The 17051-nt window shown below is 34.1% G+C and overlaps 2 protein-coding genes across 2 annotated transcripts in view; one reads left to right on the top strand and one right to left on the bottom strand.

The window, feature by feature from the left end:
- Positions 1 to 10471, top strand: part of unc-104 (kinesin family member unc-104) — a 125730-nt gene extending 115259 nt beyond the window's left edge. Inside the window, exons 23-35 of the mRNA XM_077428341.1 lie at positions 472 to 570; positions 647 to 853; positions 920 to 1058; positions 1131 to 1354; positions 2832 to 3012; positions 3213 to 3325; positions 3460 to 3588; positions 3655 to 3844; positions 5051 to 5180; positions 5323 to 5539; positions 5622 to 5758; positions 5833 to 5934; positions 9777 to 10471. Of these exons, the coding sequence (XP_077284467.1) occupies positions 472 to 570; positions 647 to 853; positions 920 to 1058; positions 1131 to 1354; positions 2832 to 3012; positions 3213 to 3325; positions 3460 to 3588; positions 3655 to 3844; positions 5051 to 5180; positions 5323 to 5539; positions 5622 to 5758; positions 5833 to 5934; positions 9777 to 9873 (1965 nt within the window). The 3' untranslated portion in view covers positions 9874 to 10471. The remainder of the gene's footprint in view (positions 1 to 471; positions 571 to 646; positions 854 to 919; positions 1059 to 1130; positions 1355 to 2831; positions 3013 to 3212; positions 3326 to 3459; positions 3589 to 3654; positions 3845 to 5050; positions 5181 to 5322; positions 5540 to 5621; positions 5759 to 5832; positions 5935 to 9776) is intronic.
- The window catches only part of LOC143910016 (uncharacterized), a 358729-nt gene that overhangs the window by 206343 nt on the left and 135335 nt on the right, over positions 1 to 17051 (bottom strand). The window lies entirely within an intron of this gene.

Raw genomic sequence — 17051 nt, 5'->3', positions numbered from 1 at the left:
TGGTGAAAAAAAAAGGAAGGACGAAGCGGTCGGCAACCAATCTTTGTACAGTTTATGTATATGTACATGTACTGACGTTTTATTTTATTTATAACTTTATTTTATTGGACATTCCGTGTGACAGTAAACCAAACTAATAAAGCCATATTAAGAAAAAAATATTTGGCCATACACACTATATTAAACTACAAATATGTTACTATAATAAAACCATCATTTAGTATTACAATATTTAAATATTAGTAGCTTCCACAAGGATCAATTTTAACTTTATTTTATTGAACACTCCGCGTGACAGTAAACCAAACTAGGGGTTCCAAAAAACCACCCGAAAAAACGTCCGAAAACGTGATGAATTATGAAATATTTCCATCTTACCAGAAAGTTATTTTTACGCATCTATGTATTATACATCTATGATGCTAAATTATCAATGAACCATTTGTTTTATAAATATTTTGCATATTTCAGATTACCGTTCCCGTGACTAAATCGTTCTTGGAGTACATCAAGACCCAACCTATCGTATTCAAAGTCTTCGGACACTATCAGCAACATCCATTGCACAAAGTAAACACTTAAACGTTGCGAGTCGCTCGTTTTAAATTGCCATTTTGTTGGGTAACATGTGTATATTTTCATTTAGGATGCGAAGCAGGACGCTTTGTGTTCAGCTCGTACACCACCCAAAAGAATGCTGCCACCGTCTATTCCGATCTCCCAGCCTGTGAGATCTCCTCGTGGAGCACCACCACCAGCAGCAGCACCTCCATGCCATCTGCACTCCAAACATGACCTGCTAGTCTGGTTTGAAATCTGCGAATTGGCACCGAACGGCGAATACGTTCCGGCAGTTAGTATCAGAACATTCCACACGGCCATACTTTTCAATGCACTTTTTTAAATATCATATTTGCAGGTGGTCGAGCATAGTGATGAGTTAGCATGCCGAGGATTGTTCCTGTTGCATCAAGGTATCCAACGTAGGATTCGAATCACAGTAGTCCACGAACCGGAGACTGAACTTCGTTGGAAGGATGTCAGAGAGCTCGTCGTTGGTGAGTTTCGTATAAATTCGATGCTACAAGTTAATTTCAATACATTTATTGATGTGATTAATTCTGCTTCAGGTCGCATACGTAACAGTCCTGAGCCGGCTGATGAAGAAGATAGCGATTCCTGTGTGCTTTCTCTTGGATTGTTCCCTGGAGAACAGTTGGAACTGCCCGGTGATGATAGGGCTATGTTCAGATTTGAAGCAGCTTGGGATAGCTCTTTACACAACTCGGCTTTGTTGAATCGTGTCACTGTTGGTGGAGAAATGATTTACATTACCCTCAGTGCTTATCTAGAGGTAACTTGAATTCAGTTTTATGATAAAAAAAAGCACTCTCGAACTTGTCCAATTGATTCAACACGTTTGGTCAATACTTCTAGAATATACATAGCTGTTTATATCAGGATTCTTATATAAATATAAATGTAATCAACTAGCTACATAGATGTTGGGTCAAGTTTCGCTGGGTTTATCAGTCAATAGACCTTTTTCCGTTTGTAGGATAGAATTTAGACAAACAGATAGTTAATCTAATGTACATATTTGTAGTTACATATATAGACAGTGATCTTTATAGATCCATATATTGTTGTTTGCTCTCAATGAGAACTTAGAGATTATTTTAGAATCATGCAAACACGTCCATTTATTTTTTTCTTCTAAACGAGACATCTAATAATTTTTAGTTATGTACATATGTATGTATGTGTATTCAAGAAAATGCATATTTTAATTTATTTATTAATGAAAAGAACAGGAATGAACAGGTGAAAATAAATAATTTATGTGGTCTTGTATTTTCTGAGGAACAAATTTGCATTTTTGTATTTTTGGTGTTGATTTCAAATAATAATGAAATTCTTGGCAGGATTTCTTAAAATTTACTTTGGTAATTAGCATTGCTTTAAGAACTGCGACTTGCAATTGTATTTCGTCTGTCCACAACTTATTCATAAGAGAAAATACCCTTTTCAAGCATAAAAATTGTTACCGTGGGTTGTTCTCTTTTTGAAAACGGAACATTTCGACGTCCTGAAGCTGTACTTGGGAACAACGGGATAGACTACCTAAAAACGGGACATTCCCGTTCAAAACGGGGCGTATGGTCACGTTAAGAGGGCTGTACACCCGAAACCTTAATTTTGTTGCCGTTCCTTTCTTCGATATATATATTGAGTGAATGTATATATTGAGTGAATGTATATATTGAGTGAATGCAACAATATATATCAATATATATATTGAGTGAATGCGACAGTTGCGCTTCGACCAGATAAAACATATTTTAAATCGACAAAATCGAGGCTTCGTATTCTCCTATTTTCTCCTCTGAAACTGGACCAATTTTTAAAAAAATTTCATCATCGGTATGAGAAAGATATTTTCTATGTTTGTGTGGTCGTATTTTTTTAAAAATCAACCGTTAAATAAGCACGCTGGACTCTTCGTGGGTGTAAAAAAGAGGCGATTTTATAGATGTTTGGCGGCTTCTAGCTCCTATAAAAAATAACTTATCAAAAAAATAAAACGATAGATGCATCCCAATGGTGGATATCCATAGCATATTAAAAAATAATTTCTCTAGTGCCATAATTGAGGAAGGGAGAAGTGTAATACGTTTGTATGGACAAGGCGCTGGTGTCCAGCCCTCTTAAGCATGCATGTTCTTTTCATTTTGTGAAACAATTTATCATTGAATTTTGTTTTTTCCTCTAATTTAGCGGTCCAACTTAGAATTCATTCAATATGTTTAATCTATATATGAAATTTCCAGTTGGAAAATTGCGCTCGGCCAGCCATTGTCACCAAGGATCTGTCGATGGTGATCTACGGCAGGGATGCAAGGACAGGACCTCGCTCTTTGAAGCACCTGTTCAGCGGTGGAGCACGAGCCAGCGAGGGCCATCGTCTAGCCGGAGTCTACGAACTCAGTTTGCACCGGGCGTTAGAGCCAGGTAGCCCAGGTGCCCTACCTCAGTAGTGTCACATCCTCCCGTCCCGCTTCCCGACAGTAATTTTGTTTTATTCCGATTGAATTCTGTACTGTTCAGTTTTGAATCGACGTTTGGTTTTATGCATGCTCTTATTGTCCTTCCCCGCTCCGCTTTCGATGTTGTCTAATTGTGTTAATAAATTCAGCGAATGTTCATTTCAGGTGTGCAACGCAGACAACGTAGGGTTTTGGATACCAGCAGCACATACGTTCGCGGAGAAGAGAACTTGCACGGTTGGAGGCCTCGAGGAGACTCCCTCATCTTCGATCATCAGGTATTGTTATATTGATAACCGGTACTGTAATCCAGCGGGTTTCCAAGCTTTGAAGACTTACACCACTGTTGATAGATGTGCTTTCTAGGTGACTATTTCAACTGTTATATTTAAGTTCTAATTATTCTTCGCAGTGGGAGTTGGAAAAGTTGACACGTCTGGAAGAAACCGGTCGAACGAGACATGCTCTTCTATTGAGGGAACGATTGGCTCCACCGTCTCTCAATCCACCATCACTCCACGACTTTACCAAATCGGAAAAAGTGAGTTGAACTTTGCTTTTGATTTAATTTATTTGAAAATCCTCCAATAACCGATTTCTTCCTCAGGACGCTTGCAATATGGTAGCTAAAGCTGGATGCGGAGGTGGACTACCACCCGTTACATCGATGTTCTGCAGCAGTGGAAACGCTGATGGTGCTCCAGCTCCTCATCAGCCTGATCAATCCGTCTACGAGCCTTGGGAGATGACTGACCGTGAACGGTACCTCGCTACGAAGTGCGTCAGACTCGTACAAGGTAACTTTCAAGTCAACATTCAATTAAACAACTATTATTAAGAGTTCAGTTCCAGTTTAGGGCTTGAACTGAATACCAGTAAATGTGCCATTATGAGTTATAGACGTGCGAATTCGCTCTATTGTCACGGATATTCCATTAGATCCGTATTGTTGAAGCGTGTGGAATCTATGGTCGACTTGGGTATCACTTTTGATCCTCAATTCACCTATCACAACCACATCAAGACATTCGCTGACGTTTCCTTTCGTCGACTTGGATTTGTCTTGAGATATGCTAGGTTATTCTCCAACCCCTTGTCTTCTCGCTTGCATTTCAACTCGCTTGTTAGAAGTAAGCTAGAGTATAATGCGATTGTGTGGAATCCGCATGAAGCAAACTACTCTCTTATTATCGAAAAAGTGCAAAAAGCATTTCTTCGTTTTATATATAAGAAAGAGTTTGGATATTACCCATATCTCTATCCTACTCCTTTCCTTTTGGGCATGCTTGGGTATAATTCCCTTGAACTTCGTAGAAACTTCTCGTTAATTCGTTTCGTTCTCCAGCTACTGCGTGTTAATACGTCATGCCCGTTGTTGCTGGAACAGTTGGTACTTTATGTACCTAATAATTATGTGTGTGTTAGATATCATCATTTAATGGTTGTACCTCCTGCTCGCACAGTTCTTTTTCGAATGGCTCCTATACCAAGAGCTATTCGACTTCTCAATGAAATCGTTGCTGCCGTCCCTGAATGCGATATTTTCCACCTCGGTGAGCGTAGATTATCGGATATTATTTTAACATATTTATCTGGTAACCTGCGCTCATCATTACTTTCTTAATTTGAATGTGATGTATGAGTGGAATCTTAATCTACTCTCTTCCATTTGGGCCTCGCTGTGATTTTATTTTTTATTCATATTTTGTTTTATTTTATTTTACTTTTTCTTTCACCTTTGTACATTTTTATGTACTATTTTATTTTTGATTTTTACACTTTTGTTCATTTTTTTTCTTTCTGATGTATTATTTTCCTTTTGTTACTTTTTATTATTATTTTATTTTACCATGTTTTCTGATTTTGCTTTTTTCCTTTATTTTATATTTTACTTGTTTTTATATCTTTATCAAATGTTCTTCCTGTAATGCCACAATGGTCCAAAACTATGAAATAAATAAATTATAATAACATTCTAAGTATCATTGTTTTTGAATATTCAGGACGCATCGGCAATTCCAAAGAAGTCAATCCAATCACGACTGGATCTCCAGGATCCCCCGTAGATGAAGGAGTCACAGACATGTCTACGACTAGTCTCATATCGTCCATACAGAGCGCAAGCTCATTCGAGTAAGCATTAGTTTTTATATTGTTTTTAACTAACACTGTATAAATACAGACATTTTCTAGTGAATCAAAGTGTGGTGCCTAATTTCAGTCACATTCAGGTTGTACAAGTAGCTGAACTATACAATTTATGTATGCTTTCCAGCTTGTGCTCTCCGGAACGAGCTCTACTAGAACACACAATGCAGATGTGGGGAGGCCAAGCAAGCAACAACAGCACTCCAGCAGCACCACTTCCAGCCACTCCACTTCCTCTTTACGTTCCTGATTGCGAAGAGATCAGAGTGAGTGCAGCCGTCGCCAGGAAAGGCTACCTGAACGTTCTGCAGCACAAAACTCACGGCTGGAAAAAACGATGGGTGGTCAGTGCAAACACAGACTTATTGAATTTCGATGCTATTATATAAGATTCTAATATACACGTGCACCGTTTAATGGTTACAGGTGGTACGCAGACCGTACGTTTTCATATTCCGCTCTGAGAAAGATACAGTTGAGCGAGCTGTGATCAACTTGGCAGCGGCTCACGTCGAATACTCCGAAGACCAAGCACAGATGGTCAAAATGCCTAATACATTCAGGTATCAGTTATTGTCATAGGAATGGAATTTAAGACACTCATGTGTGATGTATTAATTAGTTTTCATGTAATTAGCGTTGTGAGCAAGCATCGTGGATACTTACTGCAAACTCTCGGTGACAAAGAAGTTCACGATTGGTTATACGCTATTAATCCCCTACTAGCCGGACAAATCAGGTAATATTAACTTATTTTGTACAATTTATTTGTGTATAATATTTGAGAAGAATGTTGAGAAGCCGGTATGATAAGAGTTAAAGTAGGCTCAGCTATTTTTTTTATACATACAAAACATCATGTGGTTTGGTTATTTTTGTATATAAGTACTAAAATTTTTTCAAACATAACAGGACATCAGTGCCGGCCTTACAACCAATGGCGCCCTCGGGCAATTTTTTCTAAACACCCTTAGAAAAAAATTTCGCCTTTGGCGCTCTAATTTTAAAATTTAAAGCGCTTTTGACGCATCGAGCGGCGCCCTAACTTATTTGGCGCCCTCGGGCGCCGCCTGACCCAGCCCCCCCCTAAAACCGGCACTGCAGGACATAGAATATAGAGACATCTATGGACAATCAACATAATTTTTTTGATTCACAGCAAATTTGCTAGATATATAATACATTGTGTAGGTAGCATTTTATAAGTTTGAGCAAATTCGAAATGCTAATAACTCGAATTTCCGAGAAACTGAGGGGAAGATACTGATTTGTTGAGTCTATCACAACAATTAAACTAGAAATTACAGAAAATTCTAGCAGAAGACGGTCGATTTCTATCTTTAGTTTAACCACAAGATCTCGCCAGCATTGTATTTGGCCGGGACTCAAACCCATGACCTCTCTACTGGTATGCAATAGCTCTACCAATGTACTATGCTGTGGTTTGTTTTTTAGGGGAAGTCTCCTTTAGTATAGTCCTGTTCAATGCTGTTTTTATTAAATGAACGTTTTCCAAGAAGCATGACTTGTGTGCTAAGTCTGAATATGAACTTGTTGGGAAGAGTACGAGGTATGAATGATCTTGTATAGCGTAATTATTAAAGATCGGCGTTCGATGGAAGCTTTTCGCACAAAAAATGGTTCACTATTATCAATTTCGTAAGAAAAGCCATGCTATTTTGTTCTCTCGCTTTGACCACTAATGGAGCGGTCTATTGTTATTTAAAAAGCATTCATCGACCACCGAACAGTAGTAATTGAAGTCAATGAGCTGATGGTTTGAGTGCGATTTATTGTGTTTTTGTTTCGGATCGATATTATAATTGAATATATCCATGATATTTTCGAAGTTTTTATGCTAATTTAATGCAAACTACGATGTTAATTGAATAATATGTTGCTTACATGATTAATTCACTTATAAAAATGTATCCCATATTGTTTATTGTGTGTTTTTGAATGCATTGTGCAATTTTTAACGATGCACTTGCACATCTTGCGAGTAAAATTAACAAACAATCGGACATACGTCGAGCACCAAGCATCAAACACGACTGCCGGGCAAATTACACTGAGCAACAAAAAATCACGTTTTTGAGTTACCAGAGCGGAGCTTAACCAATCTTTACTAAGTTTGACCCACATAATTCGAATATGATAACGATGGCAAGTCCGTCGCTTACGCGCGTGTGGTGGGACTCTCGTTTGCCGTCTCGCTTGCACAAATGCTTCTGTTATACGCATACGGGAACTGAACGAAAGTCTTTCTAACCCAAAAACCGCTCGAGTTAGTACGTTTAGATAAAAAAAAATATTGGGATAGAAAACCAATCCTTATAAACGCGGTGAAATAAAAAAAATGGGCAAATAAACGCAAAATAGCACGGAGAAAAAATCCGTAAAAAAAATATATTTTTGACTTTTAAAATTCGCTAGACAATTAATTATAAGTTTTTTAAAACAATAAAAAATCAGAATCAATAGAAAAAACATCTGACTATTGATTCCAATACTCACTTTGAGCACAACTATACTAGATTTTGAGTTAAATACCGCAAAAGCCAAAAAAGTGTAAAAACCGCGCATTTTTTTAAACGCTCATATCTCGTAAACGATCACCAACCAACAAAAATCATTATCATATCATTGGTTAGTCTCCGCTCTGGTAATTTTTTTTGTTGCTCAGTGTTATTAATGAAAGGTCCACAGAACTTTTCCACTTGACAACAATACGAAGCCTAAAGGTCTGACCGCACTATGCGTCTGCGACACGAACGGCAGCGTGCGGCCAAATATTGTTTGTATGAAACTGTATGAGATATAGCGCACTACGCGTCACGCGACAGAGTTGCCTTTTGTATCAAATTTGCCGTGTCGTGTCGTGCTGCAGCAGTCGACGGCCGTATAGTGCGGTCAGACCATTGATGTATAATACACTAGATCCGCCCTCATGTCTTATACTGGTCTCTCTTTTGGCGCATGCAAAATACATAGCGCATGCACAGTTTCTCTTAGTAGGTAGGTAGGTACCGCTGCGTCGTAGGGAAAAAAACCCAACTTCCCCGCTAGTTAAACCCCCCGCACCCCTCAGTTAGTGAAGACAAGATCTCCGACCAAAATCACACATCAGGGCCCATCTATGTGTATTATACATCAATGGGTCAGACCTTAAAGCCACTTCTATTATTATAACATTTCTCAGTATTACTCCCATTATTCGCTATTTTGCACTCATATTATTTTTTTAAAAATTTAACGGTATGCATATGTAACAAAAAGTTCGTAGGCTAGCATAGAAAATATATTTTTTTTGTTAGAATTTGATTTTATTATTCAATATAGTTTCCTTCGAGGGCGATACAACGATTATAGCGGTCATACAATTTTTCGATACCATTTTTATAGTACGATTTGTCTTTAGCCTCAAAATAGGCTTCAGTTTCGGCGATTACCTCTTCATCGGCGCAAAATTTCTGTCCAGCGAGCATCCTCTTGAGGTCTGAGAACAGGAAAAAGTCGCTGGGGGCCAGATCTGGAGAATACGGTGGATGCAGAAGCAATTTGAAGCCCAATTCATGCAATTTTGCCATCGTTTTCATTGATTTGTGACACGGTGCATTGTCTTGATGAAACAGCACTTTCTTTTTCTTCAAATGGGGCCGTTTTTCCGCGATTTCGTCCTTCAAACGCTCCAATAACGCTACGCAATAGTCGCTGTTTATGGTTTTTCCCTTTTTAAGATAGTCGATGAATATTATACCAAAATACTGATGCCATAACCTTGCCAGCCGACTTTTGCGTCTTTCCACGCTTTGGAGTCACTTCATCACGTGCAGTCCACTCGGCTGACTGTCGATTGGACTCCGGTGTGAAATAATGGAGCCATGTTTCATCCATTGTCACATATCGACGCAAAAATTCGGGTTTATTACAATTGAACAGCTCCAAAAACTGCTCAGAATCATCAATTCGTTGTTGTTTTTGGTCGATTGTGAGCTCGCGCGGCACCCACTTTCGCATACCCAAATATTCATTCACGATATGTCCAACACGTTCCTTTGATATCTTTAGGGTCTCAGCTATCTCAATCAATTTCACTTTACGGCTATCCAAAATTATTTTGTGGACTTTTTTGATGTTTTCGTCGGTAACAGCCTCTTTGGGGCGTCCACTGCGTGCATCGTCCTCGGTTCTCATTTCGCCTCGTTTAAACTTAGCAAACCACTTCTCAACGGTTGATTTTCCTGGTGCAAGGTCCGAATAATGTTTATCAAGCCAAACCTTGGCTTCAATAGTATTTTTTTTCGCCGAAAAATAATGCTTTATTAACACACGAAATTCCTTTTTATCCATTTTTTTCAAACTAATAAAAGTTGCTTCTCATTCTCGTCTATTATGTTCAATTCAACACTAGCTAACACCGCTAGCTCCGGAAGCCGATCAAAAAATAATCTTCCGGATGGCGATCACACCCGTAGTCTAAATATGTGTCTTATGTTTATTAAAACACCACCGATTGCAATCATACGCACCTATCAATCCGTTTGTTTTATATACATGTTGTAAGTTTGATCCTGACAGATCCAAATCGGCGAGGAAGAACCCGACGGCCCAGCAGCAGCAGCAGCAAACGGCGATGCAGCAGCAGCAGCAGCAAGCGAACACGGACAGCAAATGAGATACGATCACCATGGAGTCTGTACTGGTTTATTAAATGCGTAACACCCGCTCGGTATGTCCCAGCTTATGTTAAACCGCTACTCGAGTAGGTAAAAACCAAATAGTTATATCAATTGTTTATATCGTTGTGTTGATTTTTTTCCGTTTTAAAAACGCTACTTACTCACTATATTTGGGAACAATTTGATCGAATCAATTTTCAATTTTGATAACACTGATACAAACATATCCTTAAGATTTTAGATCGGTTTGATTTCAGTTCCTTTTCTGTATCGATCATGATATCAAAGTCAAAGGTTGTGTTTCGCTTGTCGAACAGAAGTCTGTCACATTTGCCAAAGTAAAAAAATGAGTAACCATTAAAAGCCAACATGAACGACAAATAAAAACTATTAATTTTTCTATTCAAAGAATTTGTGATTTGACGATGGTTGTGTAAGGATAATATCCTGTGATAAATGTATAGGGAGGGTGAAATGAATGCAAATTCTCTTATTTTAAAATAAAATCATTCTTAAACATCTTCGCTATCGCTATTTTATAATTGAATTTATACATACATACATCATATTGTAATGAATTGATAATATTATATTTAAAAAAAAAAAGTATTTTCTTATATATAAAAAATTATATTTCTATAGTTTTTACCTACTTGTTATAATGTGCATAATAATACATTTTAAATGTGTGATGTGTACGTCAATGGTGCGACTAATATAATTCTTTAACAGTCAAGGGTTGCCACATGCAATATTTAAATGAAAACATATATTCATTTGCTAAACAATAACTCAATTTCGTTTGATCGTTTTAGTAAAGTACGTTCACACCAAACAAAATGTTCAATAACAGATAAAAGCTTGTAAAAATAAAGGCTTTGCACCCCAAACAGTATATATGTTGACATTTTTATTAATAAAAAAAAATCGCCTATGATATATTTTCTCCATTTTTTACACAAAAAATAATACATACATACATGCTTAAAAATATTTTATTAAATTTTTCGCAAAATTAATCAGACACCGAAAAGTTGAACTTTAAGCTGACATTTTTTATATAATTTGAAAAAAATGTCAGTTTAATGCTTAAAATTTCAATGTTTAATTAATTCTGCTCTTGGTCTTCGTTGGTTTTAATTTTTTTGAAAAGAATACATGATAGTTTATTAAAATACCCTAAAAAATTGTGTTTTAAAAATAATTCATATTACAGAATATTCCAAAAATAGAGTTTGGGAGATTTTATGTTTCTTGCGTTTGCATGTATGTATTATAATATGAAATGTACCAAATATTAAGCCTCTCGTGAAAATATATGCATTACATATAATTAATATTAATAAATAAACAAATGATTGACCTCTCCCTTAATTTAATACATGGACTACATCTTAATATTTTCTGATTTGGTCATTCGTTGTGAATTGTCAACCACTGGTACACTTGCTCTCACTATTTCGTAAAAAAATGGGCAAAATATATAATACTGTTGCGTAGGGGTCAGTTCAGTATCAAAATGAAAGATCAAAGTCGCTTCACAGCATTTATTGAATGATTCAGGAGGTCCACACGTAGCCAACTCTCCTTCCAGAATAATATGATATGGCCTAAGTACCTCCTTATAAAGGACAGGTTGATCACCACAGCTTCCCCGATCCGTTTATGCTCTCACGCTCTCGGATTCTGAGCATTCCAGTGGCCACTTACTGAGCCCGTTAGGCCTATTCGGGGGTCTCCATTGTTCGCCCCCGAATGCACTTAGACAGCGGATACTCTCTCTCGAGTTCTCACATTACAATAAATATAAAACGCATAATAACCTTAAAATGTTTGGTGTGAAACGAGGCCATCGGCATGAAGCGACAGTTAATCTCAAATACCAGGCCCAATCGTAGTCGAAAACGCGCGGCAAATCGGACTCAAACCACCGGCTGATTCACAGTGTTTCGTGAGCTTGAATCTGATTTGTCGCGTGTTTTCAAATGATTGAACACACACGGCAACCTCATATTTGTTTTCGATTTCGACAAAAAATGAGCTTATTTAAAATTGTTATATTATAATCTGACTGAATCATTCGGATAAAATCAGAGTCGAACTGAACGAATAATTATATTAGTCAATAGTTCTCTGAACTGTGATAGAATTTGTAGAATTTATAAAAAAAAAACGTCTGAATGTGTGTATGTGTGTGTGTGTGTGTGTGTTAATTTTAGTTTGTTTTATTTTTTGTAAGAAGAAGCGCACACTTTTATGCACATTAAACAAAAATAAATAAAAAATAAACATAAACCGAACGCAATAGATACGTTCATTTAGACGATGATGTAACATTTTCGTTCGGTTTATTTTATTCGTAGCAATGGCGGGACATTTCCGTTGAAATTGGTACAGATTCCATTGGTTGAAAGAAGTGTATGTGCATGCGAATAATTGTATTCGCATTAAGAAGAAGTTGAAGAAGAAGAAGAAGAAGGAGAAGATGGCTATCCATTTACATATGAACTTTATTGTAGAAAAGATATGTCTCTGAACGTGTCGATAAATAGATATATATATATATATATATATATATATATATATATATATATATATATATATATATATATATATATATATATATATATATATATATATATATATATATATATATATATATATATATATATATATATGTGAGTGTATTATGCACAGGTCGTTTCGCAGTACGGTGACAATATATTACTTAAATATATATTCGCTTATTAAAAACCAAAAACCAAAACCAACCAAGATATTGTCGTCTCCGAGATTCAATCTGAACGGAACGGCCAGAATAATTAAATGTAAATACGAATGAAAGACAAACTATGCTTCTCAAACAAAACAAAAAATAAAAACATTGTAAAATTAGTCTCTATATAAATATATATATATATATATATATATATATATATATATATATATATATATATATATATAGTATTTTGCAACTAGTGCAATTTATTTGTATATGTAATTCAGACTAGAATTAAAATTTTTAATTTAAAATTTTTTTCTTATATATTTAATTAATGTATATGTGAATATTATATTAAAAAAAACATTATTAATTAGCACTTTGTGATATGTATAATTGTGGGAGGGTCACCTATCGAGCATAACTAGTCATTGTTTCAAATTAATACTCATTTTTATTATCAAATCATGCCAGGCACCCTTTCTTTGTTTTTTTGTCAGTTAATTCACAACTTATATGTTTATTTATTTACTTTATATGTAGGACATCCCTGTTACTAACTCTTATATTGGAGAATTTGCATCGGAAAATATGTACATGCAAATTTTGTTGACCGCCCGGTTAAAATTGAATCAATTTACATAAAATTGTATAGATTTTATGACTCAGATGTGAATTTTTCTTGTTTTATTATCCGTTGTGAATTTTAATATGGCAAATTATTATTTTTTTAAATGATTAATAATTGTGATATGTACATTTTTTTGTTTTTTTTTCAAGTTACAGCTGCATAGATTTCGTAGGGCTTATTTGTAGGGGAAAATTCAATATATTATATTATAATATACATGTATATTTTTGCATCTTTTGCTTGGATAAAAAAAAGGCAGAACCTAAAGTATTTTTTCTACACGATTCATTTTTTAATTTGACATTCGATGTAAGATTTAATGCTTTGTATGAAAAAATAATGTGAATGAATATTTTTCAAATATTATTAATCAAAAAAAAAAAAATGTTATAGTGAAATGTATATTATTATTATTATTGATCGAACATACGATAATTTTGTGATATATATATATACATATATATGTTCATATTTAATTTGCATAGTCTTAATATTCTAGTCAAATATTATAATTATAAATGGTACCTTAAAAAAAAAACTAAAAAAAAAAAAGAGCATGGTTGGAAAGTTTCTAAAGCCTGGAGATGTTCCAAAAAAATTAATAAAAATGAAATAAAGTTAATAATTTGGTTTCTGGAATCTTTGATGTGAGGTTTCGTTTATCGGTCTTTGTAAGTGACGACGTGTGTTGAACATTCTTAAAGAGTTTCACTAATTTTCCAATCGCTGTTCAATTTATTATACGTGAATAATATTAAAAAAATAGCTTCCTGGCATTTTCTCGTGAATCAATAATAATATTTATTTAATTTTAAATTATTAATAACTTAAGCTGAAATATTATATATGTGTTTGAATCATTATATATGGACCATACGTTTCAAATTTATAGTATAGTATTATATTATTATTGTACTGCTATTTAGAGAGTATTCCAAATGATCGCCGCATTCTGATATCCATCTTATATTTGTGATTCGCACATCTCGTATGCGAAAACACATCTTTGTCTAATTTTGTAACGTTTATATTGTTGGTGACAATGTACTGAAGCTTATAGATACAACTTGTTTTATTTTGCACTGTAAGCATGTTTGCAAAACGCCATCTTGGATATTATAACCTTAAATACAATACATAACCTAATTCTGGTTCCAAAAAAAAAATAAAGAACGGACACGATAAGTTTGAACTTGCGTGTACATTTAGATCTCGAAATGGACTGACAAGTTTGATTTTGAATGCAGCATCCGAGTCGGGGTCGAAATGTACGGAATGGTGAGGTTATGTTAGTCAAAATGATGTATTCACGCATTTGTGCCACATTTTGAATGACATAACCTCGAAGATTTGATTGAAACGATGATGTTGATAAATTCGCAGATGAATTAGTTCGACGTACCCTACTGTTGTTTAGTAAGTTTTCATTCAAAATTCTCCTTCAATGTAAGATGAATGATAGAATGTGGTGGAATGACAGTGTTTCTATTATCTCATTAATATATTACACCAAAGTCGGCCACCAGAGCGTATTGTACACTTTGTATAAGATTCAAATCATAACATGGGCCATTGCCGGCCAATCTCATATATTCTGACTAAAACTTGTCATTGTCAAGAACATAAATCGGACTCAAACGACAGCTGTTGCAGCTTGAGAATGTGTTGTAAGTGCGGCTGCACAAACGCTGTTATCAGTGACGTCAGATTTGAACACTTACAACAAATTTTCACGTTGCAGCATCTGTTATTCGAGTCCCATTGAAACAGCTGATAAAAGAGAAGTGTCATATTAACCGCCATTTTGTAATCTTATGCTGATTTCATTGTTCAACTATAAAATATGATTATCCAATGTTCAACATAGTATAATATCCTTATGATTATCCATTGTTCAACATTGTATAATATCCTTATGATTATCCATTGTTCAACATTGTATAATATCCTTATGATTATCCATTGTCAACATTGTAAAATATCCTTATGATTATCCATTGTCAACATTGTATAATATCCTTATGATTATCTATTGTTCAACATTGTATATTTTTTGTAACAACACAACAGTGATATCAGTATTCAAAGTATACAATGTGCTTTTTTCATGCCGGCTTCACACATTGACCGTTGATGGCCAATGTTGCATACGGCCAAATATTCATATGAATTTATCAAAATTCTTTAGCCATGTGCAATTTTGGTCGCTAACGGCCAAAGTGTGGATCCGGCATCGGCCGACGGTATATTACACGTACGTTTATAAATTAAAATAAACATTAAATGGGAAGCACAATCAATCAATAAGCGGGTATTGTACGCTAGTTTGTTTCTTGTATGCGGTTAATAATTTGTGAATTATAAATGAACTTGTTTTAAGGCGATTGAAATACAGGATGACGGCATCGGAGAGGTCGTGCAATACCGTGTTTGTACAGAATTTTTGTCGTTTAAGAATAACATACCGTAAAACAGTGGATTAAGATATGTGTGCGTGTGTGTGTGTATATATTTATATATATTTTAAACTATGAGATAATCCATGACAAGAAGATTGAATATTTTTACCACTCCAGTGGACGGTATTGATAAAAAAATAGTTAGAAAAGCGCTGTAAAGGAACAAGGCCATGAATATACATTATTTTTTTGCAATTTTATATATCTATATATATATATTTATATGATTTTATCATTTTGTAAGATGACACACGCTTACTTTGATGCTTGCTTATATATTCATATATATTTATGTATAATTATAATAGCATTTTTACGATATATATTGATCTAAATTACTGAAATGAATCAGTTAATATATTATATTATATATATATATATATATATATATATATATATATATATATATATATATATATATATATATATATATATATATATATATATATATATATATATATATATATATATATATATATATATATATATATATATATATATATATATATATATATATATATATATATATATATATATATATATATATATATATATATATATATATATATATATATATATATATATATATATATATATATATATATATATATATATATATATATATATATATATATATATATATATATATATATATATATATATATATATATATATATATATATATATATATATATATATATATATATATATATATATATATATATATATATATATATATATATATATATATATATATATATATATATATATATATATATATATATATATATATATATAGCCGTTAGATTTTCACCGATGCACATAATATTTATTTGTAAATACTTTTACTATAGATGTGTATTTATTTATTATATTTTATTTACAAAAACAATACAATCGAGAAAGAGAGGTTAAATTGGGCATTGCTCATTTGACTTTTGAGGTTATGTAACTTGAAAGCGGAGTGAACTTACTTAACCTAAAAGTTTTTAGGTTAAAGGTCTGACCGCACTATGCGTCTGCGACACGAACGGCAGCGTGCGGCCAAATATTGTTTGTATGAAATTGTATGAGATATAACGCACTACGCGTCACGCGACTGAGTTGCCTTTTGTATCAACTTTGCCGTGTTGTGTCGTGCTGCAGCAGTCGACGTACGTATAGGGCGGTCAGACCTTAAGTACGCAAACTTATATAACTTATGAATGATTTCAATTGATTTAAATTCAACGTTCACCCTTTCCAAATACTAACTGTGCCTAAAATTGCTTAACTTTGCATGATAATTTTATTCCATTGAGTATCGCTCATTACGGCATGAGTTTTTTTTAATATATCCAATATAATTGTTTATATTTATTT

The sequence above is a fragment of the Arctopsyche grandis genome, chromosome 3 (genome assembly GCF_051622035.1).
Source record: "Arctopsyche grandis isolate Sample6627 chromosome 3, ASM5162203v2, whole genome shotgun sequence".
NCBI classification, from domain to species: domain Eukaryota; kingdom Metazoa; phylum Arthropoda; class Insecta; order Trichoptera; family Hydropsychidae; genus Arctopsyche; species Arctopsyche grandis.
Note: the sequence above shows the minus strand (reverse complement) of the source record. Positions and strands in the feature narration are given on the sequence as shown.